This window comes from Mirounga leonina, unplaced genomic scaffold (genome assembly GCF_011800145.1).
Source record: "Mirounga leonina isolate KUSES-001 unplaced genomic scaffold, KU_Mleo_1.0 Mir_94, whole genome shotgun sequence".
Classification (NCBI taxonomy): domain Eukaryota; kingdom Metazoa; phylum Chordata; class Mammalia; order Carnivora; family Phocidae; genus Mirounga; species Mirounga leonina.
The window spans coordinates 24,845,689-24,865,088 of NW_023270855.1; the positions used below are offsets into that span (position 1 = coordinate 24,845,689).

A 19,400-nucleotide genomic window follows, 5' to 3' on the forward strand; every position below is an offset into this window, starting at 1 on the left:
TCCATGTGCCATTCAAACACTCAATACACCAGCTCCTGAACTCACTGGCGATCAAACTTCCATCCTTTTGACTCTTGTAGAAAATGACTAAAATAGGATGTTGCAAATTAGGACACAGATTGTTTGCTAAAGCTCTCATAAGCTAGAATCCATACTGTTTCATCAGATGACTTTTTTCATAAAACATTACATAGGCCTAGAGCTTCCCAGGACACACACTGGAAAGCTTTCACTTTCTAACAGGCATTCATCTGGGGAGGAAGTATGGCTTTATAATTTCTATGGTGCAGTATTCATAGTATTTTTTCAACCTGTTAAAATAACCAAGGCACCTGGGTGGCTCAGTCAGTTAAGCATCTGACTCTTGATTTCAGCTCAGGTCATGATCTCAGGGTTTTGAGATGGAGCCCCACATCAGGCTCTGCACTGGGTGTGGAGCCTGCTTAAGATTCTCTCTCTCTCCCTCTGTTTCTGCCTGCCCCCCTCTCCCTCTCTCTCAAATAAATAAAATAAAATAAAATAACCAGTTTTTATAATGGAAGATGCCTTTATCCTATCTAGTGCTGGATACTCATTTTTTTTTTTTTGGTTTTTATACACTTAAACATACATAATTATTGAAATTGTAATGATTATGCTAGATGTGAATTAGGTTTCCTTACTGTCTAATTTTTCTTTGTAAAGGAATGGCAATGTTGACATGCAGTTCTGATTATCAAAATTTGTGTTAAATGACTCGAAGATTAGGGAGACAAACATAAAACACAACTGATGGGACTCTTTTCCCCCATTGCCATGACATGCATTGTTTATAGGTGGCAGATCCCTCCCACTGAACCAGGTCATGGCCCTAATCTTATTCTCAACACAGTACTCCAAATAGCCCCACAGAGTTACTGTACCTTCCAGTGACCATTCCATCACCTAATACTTAAAATTTGTATCAACAATTATGTCTCAAATGATACAATTCTCCATTAGAATTTTACTGATCATTGTTAGAAATAGTTAATATTTCTATATTCTAATAATAGTAACAGTGGCAAAGGGATAAATTTCAGCATGACAGAAATGAGCAAGAGGGCTTTTCAGTCTGCAGAGAGGGGTCTTGCAGAGACATCTATTCTATTTCAGGACAGACTCTAGGTTTTGAGGGCCAGGATCCACTCTTACAGCATCATCATCACTCTATAATCCCATCTAAGTAGGGATTGTAAACCACAAGCTCTGGACAACACTTTTATCAGTAAACAGGAAACACTGGGTGGTGCAGAATCAAAACCCATTGGCCCACAAAACTCTAAAAGATATCTGACCTCTGATCCATTTTAATGGGGCACTGAGATTTGAAAGCAAGAAATATGTGGGCACTAGAATATAAGACTCAGAAATGTGCCCTTGAAATTTAGAATAGAAGCAAAGTAGAGCTGGGCTTTTGACTAATCATGGAAGTCACTGGTTATAGAGAGATAGCTAGCGGAAGGAGAAAGACCATGGACTTTGAAGTCAGACTAGCTTGGTCCAGTTTATGGCTCCATTGCTTCCCAGCTCTGTGCCCTTTAACAAGTTATTTGAAGCTCTTTGAGTCTCAGCTTACTTCCTAGGGGAATTACTAGCACCTAGGAAAATGAACATGCAATGCATGTTATTTCTCCATACCATTTTACTTATTTTAGTAAGGAGAAGATTTCAGGATATAACTCGAGAAGGAATTCAGGAAGAAGAGAATAGATCAAGGACAAATTAGACACATTTCTCTCAGTTCATTCTGGCTGTTCTCAGACATCACGCCTAATGGAAACTTGGCTCTCCATCCAAATATTTTTCATCCACATGTGCTATTTCCATGCTATCAGTTTTGGAATAACTGACTGCAGAGTAGGAATAAAATGGTTAGGTTTATCTCAATTAATTAAAAATGCCAAAATGTTTGATAGGAAGGGTGATGTTTAAAATACTTCCTTTTGATTCTCAGATGATTCAGGCTGGATTGTGTGAACTCACAAAGAAATTAAGAGGGCAGAGTGAGAGGGTGAGTTCTTCAAGAAATACTCTTGTTCTCCTATCATTCCTAGAGATTTAGAGGGTGTGTCATTTGCTTCAACCCAGCGATCATAGTGCTTAAATTCACACAAAAGAAAATAATTTCAAATTTCAAGAACAAACCAAAAGTAGAAAAGCAAGCCAGAGCAGCTCATCCCAGTTGAACTGAGCTTTCGGCTTATTTGTAAGTTTACAACAAAACCCAAGATTGAATTCCTCACCTGAGTCACTTCCTTATTGACTGAATCCATTTAGACTCCCCTCTCATTTAGCAGAGTATTTTTATTAAAGCCAGGCATACAAACATCAATTATCCAAGCTGCATCTAATTTCCTTTACCATTTATTTTCCTTCGTTGGCTGCCAATGGATTAGAAGATATGATTAGAATTCAGCAGGAAAATAAAAATAACAAAAAAGAGAAAAGCAGTTTAACAAAAACAGATGCTTAACCAAGAACAACATTCAGAATTAAAATAACTTGTGATTAAAAAAAGTCCTTATCTCGCCTAGTATAAACATGCTTGCTTGATTTTTCTCTGCATTCCTACTGTAATGGGACCAAGTTAGCATGCTGAATTAGAACAAGCAGAGGCAAAACCCAGTAGTTGCACTGACTGTGCTTAATGTATATACTACAATGTTTTAAACGCAGTACAGTACTTAACCATTTGCAATAACAGTCACAGAATGGCTTGCTTATTGGTGAAGTTTTATTTGTTTGCTTCCAGCCAATATTAGGGAGAGAAAGAGAATAATGAAGAGGCATTCAAGACAGCTTATGAATTTGTGAAAGGTACAGACTTTGTTTCAGAGAAATGATATTAAAGTTGGCATGGACACATTCATTTAATCAGCTGCTACTACAGTGATGGCAAGAACATGGTGCAACAAAGGAAGAGAACTTAAGATATGAAAAGTTCTACCAGAGTGATTTCAAATGATGCAAAGGCGGCAGGGTGGTGGTTGCAGTGAACTTGAGGCTAACCATGAATCAAATCATGTCTGTGTCAGGAGGTGGCAAACTATGGCTTATGGGCCAAATCTGGCCCACTTGCTTTTTTGTAAATAAAGTTTTATTGGAACGCAGCCACACCTGTTCATTTACATAGTGTCTGTGACAGCTTTCATGCCGCAATGGCAGAATTGAGTAGTTGGGACACAGCCTAGTCCACAGAGCCTGTAATATTTACTGACGATCCCTTAAGAGAATGTTTGCCAGCCCCCATATGTATGGTATATGTCAGTGGCACCCCTAAGATTGCCCACGTATTATGGTAAGGTGAAACGGACCTTGGTTTGAACTGTGACTTCCTAACAGCTAGGAGACCCTAAATTCTGTGAGCCTCAGGCAGTTCATAAAATGGAGGTCATTAAACCCATCTTATAAGCTTAATGTAAATATACTGTGGAGGCTGAATGAATGATAGTTCCCTTCCCAGCATACCTGAAGGCTGTGCAGTTGTCTTGAAACCAGAAGCTTCTCAAACTCCTTCTCATGGTGTTTATTCTGTGAAGACTCTGCGTCATTTGGCCCCAGCCAGGGCGGTCCATCTCATTTACCACCACTCCACTTCTCAAGCTCCAGGTACAGGTACATGGTACTCTGGGTTCTGTTTAGTTTCTCAAATCCACCACGTTATTTTTTGCTCCTCTATCTTTGCCTGTGATATCCTCTTGTCTCGAGGTACCTACTCTTCATCGTTCTCTTAATTTCCATAGTCTATTCCTGACCGTCCTCCTGATTCCAGATTAAATGTCACTGCCTATGAGAGGCCCTCCCTGACTACTCAGTGTAACGTGGGTGCTGTTCTGTGATCTCAGAGTACCCCCTATTTTCTCCCCCGATAACTGTTATTACAGTTTGCAACTTTAGATACAAATATAGAACATTTTTGTCTGTTTTTTTTTTTTTTTCTTTAAATATCTTTCAGCTTAGCTACTGGATACACTCAATGGTTAGAAGAGTGCCCAGAAAAGAATAGGCCCTCAAAAGTTTATTTTGAAAAATGACTCACTTTTCATTGAGCAGTCTGGCATTTCATTAAAAGTAGTCAGGATAGGGTCACCTGGGTGGCTCAGTCGGTTAAGCGTCTGCCTTCGGCTCAGGTCATGATCCCGCGGTCCTGGGATCGAGCCCCGCGTCGGGCTCCCTGCTCCGCGGGAAGCCTGCTTCTCCCTCTCCCTCTGCTGCTCCCTCTGCTTGTGCTCTCTCACTCTCTCTCTGTCGAATAAATAAATAAAGTCTTTTTTAAAAAAGTAGGATAATGTTGAAGAAAACTGAATTTTTGATCCTGATGACATGCTGGCTACATCATTAGTACAGGATTGTTTGTATCTCTCTGAACTTGCCTTTCCTCATCTGAGGATGGGGTAGGCAGCCCCTGCTTCCCATGCTTGTGGTGGAGTCAGCGGTGGTAATGAATGGGGAAAATAGTAAACATGGTACATATTGTAGGTCCTCGTTTGCTGGCTCTGAAAGATATTTGACAGTAGATGAAGTGATGGACCCAGTGATTCTCCAGGACTTTAGTACCTTCTGTGTTCTTATCTGTAAAGTGGAAAAATAATTATGCCCACCTCATATACTACTCATTTGTTAAACACGTTAATACATGTAGAATAATTAGAATCCTGTCTACCATCTGCTAAATGCCCGGTAAGCATTAGCTATTGTTGTTTGTAACTATTATTACTCTTGCTTTCTTATGGACACTTTTCCCAGAAAAGTACACATTCAAACAGCATTTTATAAATAGTTGCAGAGAACTCACAATTCCCCTGAAACTCCTACTCTTACCGTACGCACAGACGCTATGTGTTATCCTTTACCATTATCTGCCTTTGAGGACAAATCCTAAAGGAGCGTTTGGTTGTAAGATTTAATCTAAAATTATCCAAAAATATTATTGTGTGTGAGTTTAATCTGTCTGGGGTTCCCTAACGTTCATCAGATACTCAAAAAGATGATGTTGCCGAAAAGGGTTTTAGTAGTGATTCTGTTGGTTGGTTTGTTTATTCGGGGTTGAAAGGAGCTTGATAAAGCTTTTTGCTTTTGAAGTTCATTCTTTACTTTTATTTGTGGACTCAAATCTGCAGCCAGAGTATATTTTGCAAAGTCAAACACACACAGACATTTGAAAAACCCGCATTTGGCTGTCCGATCACCTGCACAACTGCCAACAAGCCACCGCAGACCTCGGCGTGGGAGGCGCCGTCTGAGGGCTGGGGGCCTTCGCAGTGTTTCTGGCACCGGATCTGCCTCACTAGATGATCTTCAACTTTTCTGAAACTGTAAATAGCAACCCTTGTAATTCTCACCTGAGAATTCGGAAAAGCCTGTTCGTAAAAGCACTTAGGAATCTTCCAGGAAAGTCTCTTGGTACCTAAATATACCTAACCACTGACTTTTTTTTTTTAAATATTCTCTTTGCCAGGAAAACAAAACAAAACAAAAAGACTACTTAGAGTTGCTATTGGTATTGTCATGGAACAACAGTTAGTGATTGTAATAACAAATGGACACGTGAGGCACACATCGAAAATTGGACATGCTTTATAAATGCTAAATAATAATAATGATGTCATGAGGCTTTCATTTTCAAACCGTCTTAATTTCATTCTCAGTTTGAGACTGTAGATTACAGTCGTTAATTATAGAAATTGACCCGGAGTGAAACCTTAAATCAGATTTCCACTGAAGTGCGTGACTGCAGCAAATTACTTTATAGTGGGAGAGAATGGCATCATCTCTGGTGGAGTGGGGTCTTCCCTCCACCCTGGGTGGTGATTTTCGTCTCCGTGCTCTGTGGTGCAGCAGGTGTTCTAAACAATCCCCTTTCCCTGAGCTAAGCAGCTTGTGAGTACTGCTGTGTCTTCCTGTTCTCGTAGAGGTCCTAACTGCGTTGTTAGTATTGGTTAAACTCTCTCCTTCTTCCGCACCAACTTTCCCTCTCTCTCCCTTTTGCATTCTCAGCCTCTCTCTCTCTCTCTTTTTCTCTCTCTCCCCCTCCCTCTCTCCCTTCCTCCCTCCTTCTCTTATGCTCTCCCATGGACTGTATTTCTCAGCTCATGTTTGCTCATGTGCTTGTTCTTTCTCTGTCCCTCCCTGCCTCTCCTACAACTGCCCCTCTAGCCCCCTCCAAGGGAGGCTGCTTTCAACACCTGCCTCCACGCAGCTCTGGAAAGGGAAGGAATAAGCAAAAAGAGCCAAGTTCTCATCCCTGGCCTCTGGCACCTGCAACTCTCTAACCATACCATCTTGTGCTACTTCCCCATTTAGTCTGTAGATCCTGAACTAACTAAGTTGGGTAACCCCTCTCTGCCTTCATCCTGGCTGCTCTCTGCTACCTGACTTCCTACTCTTTCCCTTTCTTTGTTGACCAGAACATCACCTCTTCCTTGGTAGCTGTCTGCATCGCGGCCCCACCCTGGGCTTAGTTCTGTGAATCATCTATAGACTTTGGGTTGTAACTGCCATTTTACTGGTCTGGCTCTCAAACTAGTCTTTGAATTCTTTGAGCACAGTGATGATATCTTATTCATCTCCATATCCTAAGCCCTTCACTCTGTACCCGGTACAAGGAGGATGGTCATTAAACATCTACTGAAATTAATTTAATTCATTCACTCCTGAAACCACCGTTTATTAGATGACTATGCCATGTCGTGGATTGCGCTAGCTGTCGCTGGACAAACTACATGGTCTTGTTGTGGAGGAGCACAAAGGCGATGCCCACAAGGGAGTTGCACACTGGGGATGGGGATGCAGGGTGAGAGGTGAATAAACTCCACGGGAGAACAACAATCCGTTTCTCAGTGAGTCTAACAAAGGCAACTAATCATTCCTCCACTGTTGGAAAAAAGGGCTTTTCCTTGGGTTCAGTGCCAGTGCACGTGGTTGGCTTGCTTTCAGGTACAAGTTGCTGAGTGAAGGGTATCTATTTTTAATGCCCGATGCTGTGAGATACTGACATATGAGAGCCTCATGGAAGCTGAGCACCACCAAATCCAGAGCTCAGATTTGACACTCACTGCAGGGCAGGCACCCACGGAAGAGCACTGAGTCGTGGGGTCCTGGGCCTCTTCCCTTCTTCTCACTCCCCTACTCCTTCCTATTTAGGTGAATTCACATGCGTTTGTTGTGTGAGCTATAACTACCCTATAAAGATGGATGAAACCAAGCTGTTCACCCTAACTTGATGAGGCGGGAAAAGCTCACCAAGAAATTGTTGACCTCTGAATTCATCTTTAAAGAATGTACAGGTTGAAACGTGGCAGAGATGTACATGTGACTGTGTGTACTTTACTAGAAAAGCCTAGTCCTTGTGCACAAACCTGCGAAAGCCTCAGCAGTTCCCGAGTTTCTCTCTCGGGCCCCGTGGAGTCATTATTGCTCTTGAGTGTTTTTTATTCCATTGTTTTGGCAAGTTCCTCTCCATCCCACAGCTATTTGGAGACTACTGCTGTACCAAGCCCCGGTGCTAACAGCATTTAATAGCTGTCATTAGAAAGCAAGCTTCTGCTTACCAGTCAGCCTGCTGTGAATGGTAATGGGAGGTTTCTGTTTGGGGAGTGGCCCCAATCTCTAATTGGTTTGAAAAATATTGCTCATTTATTTTATTCTTAAGACGTTACCTTTTTATTGAGCTTCACTAAGTGTGTGCCTCTGTTCTGTTCTAATTCAGCATAGCTGTAGTATACTGAGAGAGGTTTTCTACTTTCTTACATGTTGTCTAGGTAACTTGTCCATGCTCGTTGTTGCTTGCTGAAATAAATGCATGTATAAATGTCCGTTAAGTTCCTTACAGGCATGTGCTAAGCATTTCATGTGTATTACCTCATTTAGGCCTCTCAACAACCTTAGAGGCTAGGGAGTGTTACTCCCTCCTTTTAGATAAAGAAACCATGTTCAGGACAGGGTATGTCCCTTGCCCAGGCTTCCAGTGCTAGTAGCTGGCATGCATGAAGAATGAGAGCTGACTTTGAGCCTCACCACTGCAACATGTTAGCTGTGTAACCTCTCAGCACATCATGTGAATTCTCTGTGTAGCTTTATTAGCTACAGAGGGCTAACCTTCACTGGGCTGACTGAATAGGGTTCAGGCAAGAATCAAAATTTAAAATAAGGGTTCATGTTGGGTACTTTCTGAAACAGTTAAGTGCAGAACACATGTAAGACATTCTTTTCTTGTATTTTTTTTTTAAGATTAATTGAGAGAGAGAGTAGGGGAAGGAGCAGAGGGAGAGAATCTCCAAACAGACTCCCCGTGGAGCATGGAGCTCCACGCAGGCCTTGATCTCACGACCCTGAGATAGTGACCTGAGCTGAAAAAAACAAAAGTTAGATGCTTACCCAGCTGAGCCACCCAGGTGTCCCTCCTCATATATTTTGTGAAGTTAATTTAGCATATTGAAATAATAGGATTTTAAAATGGCATGCAGCACACATATATATGCTTTGGTGTACCCTAATTTAATTGTGATGCCATCATTGGAATTTTGATGCCTCCGGCTTGATGAATAGCCATTTTCTGTGGGTGTTATCAATTAATCTAGGTAATGAATTCTCTTCATTATCTTGTTCTTCTGTTAATTATACAGGATTTTCTTATACCTATTTATCAAGTCAGTACGAGTCTATTTTTTTTTTTTTTGCCCACATGCCTTTGAATATGGAATACGTACAAACAGGTTAACATGATGGGTTTAAATTTACATTTCTGAAAAATTTCCAGTCACTGACTTAACTTTCCTCAGATCCTTACTTGTGGTGTGAGTTTGTATCTCATTCTTTTGGGGCTCATTTTTTTAATCAAAAATGTTATCTAAGATAATTAAACTATTTCTGGCTTTTGAGAATATACCTCTAGCATATCAAAGAGGTAATAAGGAAGCATGGAAAAACTTGAATCTTTACCTACTAAAACAAAACAACAAATAATCACTACGTTCCTACTTTTGAAATACTCCCTAAAGCTTGTGACAGATAAAAATTTAAGTATAAAACATGGGGGGGGGAAAGAAATAAGTACATAAAATTTTAAATGACAGTACTCATAAAGGAACAGTTCTAGACAACAATATAAGAAAAAGCAGAACAGAGTATGTAATAAATGAGTGGTGATTGATTTCATGTTGAGTTCAGAGAACTGAGTGATCAGAGAATATGAGTTAATAGGGTAATGATATATATTGCTATTTACTGATTCAGTACTAAATTTTAACTTTTTTAACATTTTGTGGGCCTTTTGTCCTATATTTTATATTCTGTGGTTAAAAAAAAACAGCAATAACAACAAGTCTTATTCTAATTGTCTCTATTGCTCAGGCAGTTAATTTTGAGAATGCCGGCCAACAGCGTTTTGACGGGCACCTTCCTATTTTGGATTTCAGGTGGAAGCCATCCTTGTCAATATTTTTGGTGGAATTGTCAACTGTGCCATCATTGCCAATGGGATCACCAAAGCCTGTCGAGAGCTGGAACTCAAGGTGCCCCTGGTGGTCCGGCTGGAAGGTGAGTCAGTAGATTTCCACAGTGCCCAAGATCAGGTGCCCAGCATGTTTTGTACATGCAGACTTCCTGAGACAACGTAAAGAAACACTGGGCTAAGTAGGAGGAAACAGATGTTCTACAGAAATACTTCCTGAGTCTCTACCAGGCTGGTAAGGACTGCCTCTCTCCAAGATTGGCATAGGTTATGATTCTCCAGATTTTCTCAACTCATTTCAGGTATGGATCACTTCATGAGGTTAGTGCTTTGAAACACTCTGAGAAATGCTACTCCAAGATTTATTCATCATGGGAGAGCAATGGTTGTTGAACCTTTTGGTCTTAGAACTCCTTTACTTGTTAAAATTGAAGACCCTAAAGAGCTCAGGTTTATGTTGGGTTATAACTGTCGGTATTAATTGATTACATAATTAAATTATTGAATTAATAAATTAATTTGGTAACAGGTATAACTACTTGGAACTTTTAAAGTACTTTTTCAACAATGATTTTATATTGTATATTTTATATATAAATATATATGCTATACATTTTATGAAAAATAACTATCTTTTAAAAATTTCAGTGAGGTTAGCAGCACTGTTCTACATTTTTGCAAATCCCTTTATTTACTGTCTAGCTTAATATTTGCTTCTGCATTATATCTGTTGCAATATGTTGTTTGGGTTGAAGTGTGTGAGGAAAATATGGCCTCATGGAGATATCTATTTGAAAAATGGAGGGGTTTTTAATAACCATTTCATATAGTTGTGAATTTTCTTTATTGGTACTACACTAAAGTTAATAAGTTATAGTTTCTTTTTAAAGATTAGTATTATGTGAAATCTGAAAGTATTTCAGTGGACTTCATACTCTGTTATATAAAAATCAATTCATCTGTCTTGCACATTAAATGGATCTTATACATGTATGGTTTAGAGTACCATGCAAATGGAAAAATATTGAATTATGCAGATCTTCCAAAGGTTGGCACATTTCAACACACAATATCAAAAAATTCATATTTGTTCCTATCACACCATTCTCATCGGCAAAACGTCTAAATATTGGGATGCTATCAAGGTGGTAGATGCAGCTTTTCCAGAAATCTAATTTTCACTTTAAATAAGGTATAAATTTTATCATCAGCCGCACAACAGTCAGCTGTTTTCCTCAAAGTGACAGCCTCGCTTCACTCGTTTTGGAGAAAATGGGTGCCACATTCCTAAGTCAGGGTAACCACAGTGTGTCCGTCATTCTTCCAAGAAAATATAACGTTCCATAGAGAAGTGGGTGGTTTAGCTTGCTACTCAGACAGTTGCACAAACGCATATCGTAGTTCAGGATACACCAGACTTGTTTTATGTGTACTTGCCACTCAGTCACTCAGAGTATTCAAAAGTCCTATGCTCAGGAGTTGAGAGTTAATGAAACTAATATTCATTTACTGTCCATCAAGGACATTCTTACTTGCAAGTGGCAACTTCTTATTCTAAGTGCTTGGTGGTGAAAATACAGTGGCCATTCCTACAGCTTGTTGCCACACCTTTGATTCCATGGTAACATGCCAGTTATTTTACCCGCCCTTGTGCTGACAGAGAGTATTGTTATTATTATGATAAAAGTAGTTTTTACGTCAGGGACTTCCCCTGGGGTTCTGTGGACCACACTTTGAAAACCACTGTAGTAGAGATGCAAAAACAGGCACTCCAGTATGAGAACCTGTGCCGAAGGCCTGTCCACCTGCTCAACAAGTTCAGATTACAGTGACCAAGCAGCCCCAGGAGTAGAATTCTGCAGTGCTGTTCTTGGGACAGCTCAGTTTCCCCAGCTTCTGTGCCAGTGCCATAATTCCCTAGACACCTTCCCCTCCAGATCAAGTCCAGGGATATTTTGACCCTGCTGTGTATCCCTGTCCTTTGAGGTCAAGATTCCAGAATAGTTGCAGCCTGTTTTGTTTTGTTTTCTGTTTGCCTCTTTCTTTCTATTTCTTTTTTCTCTCACTCTCTGCCATTCACCTTTCTCCCTGAGACTCTCTGCCTTACAAATGTAGGTCTGCACCATATGGACATATGAATGAATTAAATCTTCTTAAAAATGTAAATGCGACATAACTGATTCCTATAAAAATAATTTCAATAAAAGGGAAATTACTGGAAAGGCTGCAATGAAAAAATTGATCAAGAAGTTAGTGGGTTCATCAATGTATGTATAATTCTGATTAAAATGTGGATGTCACAGTGTTTTCAGGGTCCAAGTGACCAATAACCCTCAGGTTCTAAAAGTCATCTCTGCTTGTGTTCTTCAAGGGGAGCAAGTCTCCTTAAGCAGATTAGACTCATGTCTGTTGCTTAGAAATGACTAGAAATGAGGGTATACTTTTGTGGGCCCCTTTCTTGTGATCCCCTTTGTGCCTGAGTGGTTTAGTAGAGGCCCATAATTATTAATTTTAGGTATATTCGTAGAAAAGAAAGTTACCCCAGTTTACTTTTCTACTTCACTATTTTTTCTTAAAAAGGAACACTTCTCTTATTTTCACACTGCACTTAGTGTTCCAGAAGTATTAAATGACCCCTCTCATTTATCCGTATTGTGTGTATCTGGATAATACACATGCTGAACTATGCAAAATACCACGTCCAACGTTTTCTCCCCTGATAATCTCTGTTGCCTGCCTCGGAGGTCTATCTGAGCCACTAGGAAGAAGCTTTGAAATTTCTCAGTTTGTTAGACAATCAGATTTGTATCTTTTAAGTTAGTGTACTTCCAAAATAGATGCTTAATTAATGAATTAAAAAAAACATAATAAATACTATGTTTGGGTCATTGAGCTTTAGATATTAAGTAGGATGTGTAGAAATAGAAAGAGCCATGTTAGTTAGTAGATAAATGGGGAAATAAAACAAAAAGAAAAAAGAAAAATGAACAATACAAGATAATAGATTCAAAATGTTAATGGGTGTTGGCCTTAATAGACTGCTTCTGTCTTAGTAGCGGTAGCCATCGGGGCATCCCAGAGAGCTACCAGCAGAGCTTGTGGAATCTTTGCAAATATCCATACCTTGCAATGTCCACCATGCAATGTACCATGGAGAATTGAATGTGATGATTTGAGAAGAACTCAAAAAGGATACTGTCCCCCCAAATTTATGTAGACTAAAAATATCCATGGTGACCTCGTTGCCACTCCTCTCCTTCCCTGGAATGGCCCCTATCCCATAAGAAGCATCGAGAGCCTTTTATCAAGAAACCAAAAGCAGGAATGCTTTTGACATTTCTGGAGTTCTACTGGTGTTCTTTTCTTCCTCTTGTAGGAATTAGTCTCTTGTGTGAAAAATGTCTCTTGCACTCAACATGGTTTGTATGAAAGTCACTAATATCCATATGTGATTTCTGGGAAACCAACAGCCCACACCAAATCAGACCTGTCCCCATGTTGTGTTGGTACAAGAGAAAAGTGAAGAATTCTACTTTAACTCTGCTCTTGGCACTAATCAGAGATAACAAAATGAAGAAAATCAGTGATGGTATTACCCATAAAGGCCCTGTAAAAGGAACTAAAGAAAAAAAAAGCCAGTGCTCTTTATGTTAAGGGAATGCAGACTCCTGTAAAATGTGTCCCTTAAGCTGAGTGCCTGTGTAGCTCAGCCCACTTTCTTTGGCATAGTCTCCTTTTTAAGCTTACTCAACATTGACTACTATAATTATAGTACATTTAGAGATGTGAGTTAGCAGAGAGATATTATAAAAGGAGAGTTTCCAAGATGAGCATGGAAATAAGATTTGAATCATTGGAAAGGAAAGGGGAGGGAATTTGGTAAAGGATCAGAAGCAAGGCATCAGATCTGTTCCATACTTCGCAGTTGGTACCAGGACCATAATAGTGGTAAAACCTGAAACCTAGGACCCGGGTAGATCAGAAGGCTGTCCTGGAGAGAGTAATGTGGCTTTGCAGCAACATATTATGGCTGGGAAATGAAGTGGGAAAATCATGTCAGTAGCCAGAGTCTACAACATTAGCTAGAATCTAAAAACCCAGGCAGGATTGCCATGTAGACTAAAAGTAGAGTAGACAACAGCAGAGATAGGAAAGGAAATGAGAGAAAAAAGAGGGGCATTGGGTTTTAAATCTAATGACCAGGAGAATGAAGGATGGTTGACGGACTGGGGAAAGTCAGAAGTGGGAACCAGCTAGAGAGAATGGAAGAGTATAACGTTGGGGTACAGTCATCCTTAGTTGAGATGAACCTGTAACATCAGATGGAACACGTGTGGAGGTAGAGATGGAGGAATTTAGCAAGGAGAAATGTGATAGAAAAATGGGTAAGTCAACCCATTTTGAAGTCCCCCAGTAAACCACACTCAGGTCTTGCTGCCGTAGAAACTGTTCTCCTGCAGTACAGCTTAGTTAAAAGGAAAAACCAACCCAAACCAAAAATCTCCTGTCACAGAAAGTCTGGTTCTCAGTGCTTCCAGTGGGGAACAGTTGCTAACTACCAGGACCTTTTGAGGAATTTCTCTTAGACTCAGTATAAATTTTTCATTAGCTTTCTCTGGGCTGGAACACAAATTCTCCCACATATGTCTGTGCATTCAGCCATATTTTACCCAACCTTAGAGCATAATATGGATCTTTTTTTTCTGAACAAACAACTCTTCATCATCTGTGCTGACAGAGGAAAACAAAGTGGTATAAAGAGGCAGGAACATTTTGGACAATTCTACTGGTAGTTGCTATTTAATTTGATTTAACACTGTACTTTCTGTTTTAACTGATGAATTTTTCAATTATATTTATTCATATTGTTAAAATTGGTTCACATTCCCAGAATGTGCACCATCATCCAGCTAGTGAAAGGGAGATGGGAAAAGGTGGCCATCATCCCAGCATCTGTGATAAAGCTTAGTGACACATAAGAGCTAGTGTGGTAGAAGAATTCAGACTGGGGTCTGAATTACAGTAATAAATAATTATTATTGCTAACATTTGTTAGTTTGCTAAGTTTCAGAATCTCTGACACATGGCTGTATAGTCTAAACAAATGTCAGATTTTTAATGACCAAGATAACAGGCATTTCAAAAGCCAGTAACAGGTTTTGTTAGTAGTAACTACTTCCTTAAATAAAGAAGTTAGTTTTGCTTGTTAAGTGGCCATTTAGAAGATCCAAGATCCTTGCCATAATTCTCATTAATCTGTGACCCATATTTTCAAGACTCCGTTGCCACACACAGTGTTTTAGAAATGTTTTGATGAGGAAAGTTTTAATCAATCAAATCAGGCTTGATTTAGTGGGATTTTATGGACAAATCTTTCTTCTCAGCTGTATAAGTACAAGCTGTTTTACCAGTGGGTAAGGAAAGGATTACTCTCCTCTTTGAAGATGGTAATTTTGTAATTACATGTATTTACTTGCCTTATCACAACAGAACTCACCAGCTGAGACCCAGGATTATTTTTTATTTAAAAGACTCCTAGGTAAATCGAGCAATTGCATTTTGGGGGGAAGTTTAGTTTTTGTACACGGTTGTTTCTGGCATGAATAAAGAACAAATAATCTGAGATTTTTTTTTTTCCTCTTTGACGTGTATATATACTTGGCACAAAAGTTACCTAGATGGTTAATTTATCCCAACCCATGATATTGTTGAAAAATGTACAAACATTTATTAACACCTTTGTGTACTCAGGGTGTAAAGATGTTTTAGCCAAAGCTTTGGATTTTGTATGGGCAGTTTTACTGTTCTAGATCAGGGCCCACCAATATCTTTAGAGAACTTAAAAAAAAAAAATCATTTTTCCTTATTGTCCCATTTAAATCTGCAGCAGACTTCTTTAAAAAAAAAAAGAAAAGTATTTCATTCATTTATCTGATAGAAAGAGAGAGCACAAGCAGAGGGGGAGGGAGAAGCAGGCTCTCCACCGCGTAGGGAGCCCAATGCGGGGCTCCATCCCAGGACCCTGGGATCATAACTTGAGCCTAAGGCAGATGCTTAACCGACTGAGCCACCCAGGCGCCCCTGCAGCAAACTTCTATATCTCAAATAAGTCTAAAGAGGAATTTGCTTTTCTCTCAGGTGTTCATTATGATTCCAAGTTAAGCTATAAATAACAATGAGCCTGGATGATTGGTAGATTGGATCCTTTATCTCTTAGCCAAATCTTTTCAGTTTGACTCTTCCATACAGTACCAGAAGGTTTGTTTCAGCAACATAAACATTTTGCTTCTCTTTTGACAAATAGCTTTCGAAACAAGAGTTCCTTGTGGGTTCTCTTTCTTATCCTTGTCAATCCCTCTAAATGTGCCCTTAACTCCCTTTACAGTTGTTGAGAACGTAAATGTCTCTAAGTCAGAAACTTTGTATCCAGTTTCTTTTACTTTCTCCACCAAGGCACAGGCACCTCCTCTGTGTGGACCTGACCTCATTGCTGCTCTCTGCAATAGGGAGGAAGTTGAGCCCCAGCCAGAGCAATGCACGTCAAGTATCTTTCTTAGCGCAGACACAGTAAAGTTGCTACATGATGCTTTGGTCGGCTCAAGGGGAAAAGAAACCTCCAAGTGTTCAGAGAGTTTTCAGCTGTGTCTCCACACACTTGGTGGCCGTGCATTCTGCAAGTCCTCTCTTACGGGAGGGTGTGAGACCAAGAGGAGGGCAGCAATTATTCCTCTGATTCCCGTCAAAAAGGCAGCCTTGGCAGACTGCTGTGGCTGACTAGCTGGAAAAAAGTTTCGTTCAGGATATCTGAGCCCTAGGTTGGAGGCTTCCCCTCAGAGTCCACAGAGAATTAGGGGCCGCTGGCTGAGTGGCAGCATGATCCTGGGCAGAGTGAGTGTGGATGCCCAGCAGCGCCTGGGGGCTGGCTCTCTGTCCCTTAACACCCCCTGGCCTCTTTGCACATTTCCCAACGTTTGGTCTGTACTGAGTTTTTCATCTTCTCTTCCTTGCTTAATCCTGGTGGACCTGTCCCCCCACCCCTACCCCCAACCTCTCCAAGCACGCCTTTCCCTGCTCTCTACTCCTGCGGTCTGGAAATGTGGCTTTGGGAGGAGGGGCCAGATCTCAGCCAGTGCGTCTCTTTTCTTCTTTGTGTTTGGTCCTCATTGTCCTTGCTGTCCCCATTTTCTGCACACCCTATTCCTCACCTTGCTTTCTCCTCTCCTCATCTCCTTCCTCCTTCACGGTCCCCTGTGGATGCACCTTTTCTGGGACTGATTTCACTTCCTGTTGATGTCTGTCACCTCTCCTCCCTCCAGTCACTGGCATCTTCTCCCTAGTGTTTAATTCATCATCAGCAGGTTAAACCAGAGGACACGTTGGAGACAATCCTGCTCTGTCATAGAGCCTTAAATCCTCTCATTGTCTAAATCGATAAACACTTCTGAATGTTTAAACTTTGCTGCACTTAAACATTACACCAAGTCTCACAGGACCTAACCTAAGGCATTAGGGTAGTGAAAGCTTTTTTAGATCAAATATTTAAGTTTCCAGACAAACCCACTAGATTTGGCACTTTGAGTTTTCATTTTACTTCTAGAGGGTTCATGTAAGTAACTAAAATGTTTGCCCTGTTGGGCATCCGCTGCCTTACACAAGAAAAAGCTACTCAGCACCCCTTCAGAAGGTAGTCATCCAACCGGTCCACGTTGTTGGGGTCTTTCAGGGGACCCAATGGATCCTTCCCCATGTGGGGAATCTGGTAAGAAATATGACAAAGATCTAAGAGACCAAAATACCACTTTCATTACCGATGAAGGTGAAGGATGCACCTTATTGTATACCGACAGTGATCTTTCTTACTCTGAACCCCAAACACACCCAGTCACGGACACCACGGACCCAGAGTGGCAGGATGGGCTCCCTGTGAGAGCACAGTCCAAAGGAAAGGCAGCAGAAGCTTCTGGGCTACACATGCCATCTTTCTCCTTTCAAACATTCCAGTCAGAGAAGTGTCTCCACTGCCAATGCAGAGCCAGTGGTAGTCAGAAATAAGACCAGGGTTGTTATGCTCTGCCTGGGAGGAAACACCTCTTGAATGCCATCCATGTGATTAGTCTGCCCTGGGCATGGGCTGCCTTTTGGTCAGGTGGCTGCCTCAGTCTAGCCAGTGGTCCTTCCCTCAAAAACAGGAACCAGAAGTTGTTTCCATGAGGCACTTCTAATAAGGAGTGGTTTTAGAGCACGGCCAGTCTGGGGGCTGGCACATTCTAAGTCCTGCATCACGACACCACCGTCTGCTTCGTGGGTATTTTCAGAGTAGTCAGTTGGTTCATCTCTTCATGCCTCAGTTTCCTTGTATAACACTTGAGAGTCGTATTTGGTCAACCACCCGAGAGAGAGAACACATTGCCATCAGGAAAGGGACACCCTGGTAGATCCTGTCTATCCTATTTTAGAGGTGGCAGGTGGGTCCTGTTAACAAGACTCTCCCAGAGAGTCCCAACTTGAGGCTGCCCAAAGGCAGAGCTATCTAGGAGGAAAGACTCCACAAGAATGTTTGAGAACAGGCAGGACAAAGAGCTTTCATCTCCTGCCCCCTTCTCTTTATTGGCAGTGGCTGCCTGCAGTGCTGTGCCAAGAAAGATGTTGAGACTATAGCCCAGTTCAGTGGTGAAGAGCTCTGTGGTCATTGTCTTCCACAGAGGTGGGAGCAGAGAGCAAGCACTTGAGCCAAGTGCCGTCCACCGGAACCCAGCTGTCCCTGCAGCATCAGAAGCAGGAAGCGGGGGCTGCCAGCTGAAAAGGGATGAGATGAGACTGGTTCTTACCCCACAGCCACAGGGCCAAACATGTGGACTGTAGAAACCAAGGGTCTGCAGATTTTTTCTGTAAATGGCCATATTTTAGGCTTTGTGGGCCATGGATCCACTGTTGCAGTCACTCACCTCTGCCATTGTAGCATATAAGCAGTGTGGACAATATAGAAAGGAATGGGCATGGCTCTGCCATGATAAATCTTCATTCCAAAGACAGACAGTGGGACGTAAGCTGCAGCCTGGTGTGGGTAGAGAAGAGGCCAGCAGCGAGACCTAGAATTCTAGAAAGTCCCCATGGTCTCTGAGTCTGAAGCCCCCTCCATCCTCAGCTCTGAATGGTTTTGTAAAAGTCAAGAAAGATTTGGGTGATATTAAGCTCTGAGAGTCTAATTTCTCAAGGAACGGTTTAGCAGTGAAATCTCTCAGGCATTCCCCCACACAGGGACGGAATCACGGGCAGCAAAAGCACTGATGCTCCTTCGCGGGCAGCCGTGGAGGTCCGGAGTCGGGATTCCAGACAAAAGTCTCACACCGCCAAAATTACCTTTGAGAATTCCTGAAATCACCCATGTGTTAGAATATACATGAATTGAAAGCCATGAGGTAGACTGAAGGAAGACATGAAAGGAAAGTCCATGCAGATGTTTAGGTGTATAGAACATCCTTTCTTTACAGGAATGGCCCTATTCCTAGTAGGTACAGAATTGTAGGGCATTCTTGCTTGCCAGAAGATTCATTCCATTCCTGTTTAATAGTAAGCCTCCCATACCAACATATATATATGTTGCTTTTTTTGAGGATTAACATAGTTGAAAGCAAAAGCATCAGCTGCTCGCATACGCCCTCAATGGTTATATGTTAGACTTGGTCCTCAACCTTGCTTGCATGATCCTAAGTCCAGGCACACCATTCCTTACAACCTGGCCATCAGCTTCCTGCCACTAGAGGCGGGCTCCAGCGGGCATCTTGAGAATACCTGCCACACTCCCACTCTCAGAAGTGGTTTCTTCTTACCATGGCAGAAGAAATTGTCAAGGAATATAGGGGTACACAGGATATAGTCCCATAGGATATCTTGAGTCATTTTTTATTTTTCTAAAATGTGAGGGATA

The 19,400-nt window shown here is 41.3% G+C and overlaps 1 protein-coding gene across 1 annotated transcript in view; it reads left to right on the top strand.

The window, feature by feature from the left end:
• SUCLG2 (succinate-CoA ligase GDP-forming subunit beta) overlaps positions 1–19,400 on the top strand; it is a 257,845-nt gene that overhangs the window by 228,766 nt on the left and 9,679 nt on the right. The window contains exon 10 of the mRNA XM_034997522.1: positions 9,438–9,558. Coding sequence (XP_034853413.1) covers positions 9,438–9,558 — 121 coding nt within the window. The remainder of the gene's footprint in view (positions 1–9,437; positions 9,559–19,400) is intronic.